At 30.6% G+C, this 2,990-nt stretch overlaps 1 protein-coding gene across 1 annotated transcript; it reads right to left on the minus strand.

The window, feature by feature from the left end:
• Positions 1–300: 300 nt before the first annotated feature.
• Positions 301–1,518, minus strand: LOC108739540 (E3 ubiquitin-protein ligase rnf8-A-like). Its single transcript, XM_018473478.2, has one exon. It carries the CDS (start codon positions 1,154–1,156, stop codon positions 458–460), a length of 699 nt encoding a protein of 232 aa, XP_018328980.1. The 5' UTR covers positions 1,157–1,518; the 3' UTR covers positions 301–457.
• Between the last annotated feature and the right edge of the window lie 1,472 nt (positions 1,519–2,990).

Genomic DNA, 2,990 nt, shown 5'->3' on the forward strand with positions numbered 1-2,990 from the left:
ATAGATATCATTTTTCGTTTTTATAACGACCGTTTGAATGTAACCTTGATAAGGATGAAGAGGATAAACGTAGCTCAAAATATCATTCGGAAAATTTTTAAAAATTGCTATTATTGCTAGGAACTTTTCCGGCAAAAAATTATTTAATTTAATAATGGAAAGATAAAAATTCGTAACTGGATATTGTAAAAATTATTTATTGTTCATTTTTCTTTATCATATGAAGTTGTTAGTAATTGGTTTAAAATTTTGAGATGATTTCATTTTTTCAACAACAATAAATAAAATAACGTATTTGTATAATAGACTTTTAATGGTATTTAACGAAATATCAATGATTTACAGCCTTTATTACTGTTTTAAAGCAAACAGCACAAATAACATCTACATATATGATATAATTAGATACCAAACATTGAAATACAACCCAATGCTCAGCAACAACATTTCTTTTACACTATATGGAGTCATCAGAGACGACATCAAGATCATAAGCATCATCATCCTCATCATCTTCCTCTTCTTCAACATCCCCATCACCGTAATTATATGACAAACGTATCTCTAACGAATCAGAATTGGTACCACTACCACTGCTACTTTTGCTGCTGTTTATATCAGAAAATGATTCAAATGAATTGAAGATATCTTCTTCCTCTTCCTCTTCTGAAGAAATATTATCTGATCCTAAATCACTGTTTTCTGTAATATCTATTATACTTTCTTCTTCCATATCTCCATCAAAGTCACTATCAGTTCCAGCAAGTTCAGAATCACTTTCTTCTTCTTCTTCAAATTCACCTTCAAAGCCTTCAGTATCCATTGGATTCCTGTTCCCATTATGATAACTTACTTCTCCATTGGAATTCCACCCATCAGACCTACTAATATTATCTTCAACAATAATCTGAGTCTTAACTTTCTCTTGATTTGTATAAGCAGATACTAAATTGTCTAGAGCAAGACTTGCAGTTAAACCAGCGATATGTAGACGGCAAATTGGACATTCATTCCTAGTTTTTCGCCAGTTGCTAATACAATTGTAGCAAAAGGAATGGGTGCAATTGAGTGTTATAGCTTGTTTGAAATAGTCCTGGCATATAGGACAAAGTAGATCATTCTCCATTCTCTGTATTACGTTATCTGTGGTTTCCATTTCGGGCTGTTTTCACAACAAATAAATTGCATACACTAATTTTACTGACAGCCTTATACTATAATGAAGTTTCAGTTCTATGTGGAGTTCCGTTTTCTTTTCAGTCTCAAATATCTTAAATAATAGACCAGCAATTACTTTTAAGATTTAAGTTAACCTATTTCTTTCACAATCCATATGAAACATTAACCAAAGTGATTTTGCTAATGTAGTATATCAAAAATGCAAATCAAAAATACGGAAGCGGTTATTTTTTAATAACAAAATGTTTTTCGAAAGAAAAATCGGTTCGGCTGATGAGTTTGACATTAAATAATTTCCTTAATTTCAAAATCTATGATTTCAATAGTTGGATTTCAATCATGCAAACCATCGGTAACCACTATCTATGGGCAACCAATCCTGATCAATCATCAGTCATAGATAATCATCGTTCTTACTCATAGATCTTATTTCATAGTCATAGATTTTCCCATAGTCTCGTCTTATCTATGAACCTTATATTTGAATGGGTTAAATTCATAGATAATAGATATACAAAGGGTAATAGATGGCTCACTCGAAATGCGACTGATTTGCGCGCTCTCCAGCAGGTTTAGTCAATACTAAATAAAGAAGGCGCGCACTTTAAATGTGTTAATTACTTATTGTTGTTTGTAACGTACAAGTTAAAGTGAAAAATGGATAAGAAACAATGCAACTTCCTTTTTTACAAAAGAACAATGTGTTACTTCTAAAATTGTAACAAACCAGATAAACACTGGGTGTAAAATAAATCTACATAACAAAAGAAAAATATACGCCCGATTTTTGAAACGATTTGCTATTTTGTTACTTTTAAGAAGGATCATTTTGTTTCACTCTTTTTGGTTAAATCTAACATTTCATAAATCCTGTATAAGGGCATTGGAGTTTAGTATGTCGTAAATATGAAGTTCTTTAAAAATTTAATTAAAAATTTATTTACAAGAAACTTGCAGTCATTATGCAAGTCAATCAAAAAATAATTAAAAATCAAAGAATAACTTTCGAATAAATCTATTCACTTTGTTATTTCAAGTTTATCTTCAAATCATATATACTAATAACTATTAATTTTTTTATTAATAAAAACTTTTCCTTTTAAACAATTTACATAAAAAACGAACTAAAATCTTCTTACAACAAAAACTGAAACAAGATAAACAAATTCACAATCATAGTAAGTCACTGAAATGTCGCCAAGCGCATTATAGTCTTCATCATAGCAAGAAACTACATTTACCAGAAGAACTTAACATAAAAATACTTCACGTAATGTATACCGAAAATATCCAAATAATCCTGTGTCATATGAAACATACCGGGAAATTTTTAACACCAAATATAATATTTCATTTGGTTACCCCCGCACCGACACCTGCAGTTCGTGTGATGAGTTTAAGGCGTCCTTACATTCTCTCGAATTGGATTTAGCATCTGCAGGTAAAGAGGCTCAAAAGCAATGTATTCTGCACAAGATCAGGAATTTGAAAGTATAGAATGAGCTCCATAAACGCAGAGCTCAAGTATTTTACACCAGGAAAAGAGGCCCGTAAGGAAAGTCAAAAAAATGCTACTCACGAAAATATTTGTATGGATTTGCAAAAAAACTTAAAGGTCCCAAACATAAGCACTAATTAAATATTACAAATGACAACTGTCTTACTTTCTTTTTAATATACATGTTCTTTCTACCTCACAAGCAATATTTTACGTTTCCGTGCTATATTAATTTATTACTTCTTATTTGCCCGAAACCATTAAACATCTTAAAATATTTTGTGACTCATGCGGAGGGCAAAATAAAAATTAT

The sequence above is a fragment of the Agrilus planipennis genome, unplaced genomic scaffold, assembly GCF_000699045.2.
Source record: "Agrilus planipennis isolate EAB-ADULT unplaced genomic scaffold, Apla_2.0 scaffold224, whole genome shotgun sequence".
NCBI lineage: Eukaryota > Metazoa > Arthropoda > Insecta > Coleoptera > Buprestidae > Agrilus > Agrilus planipennis.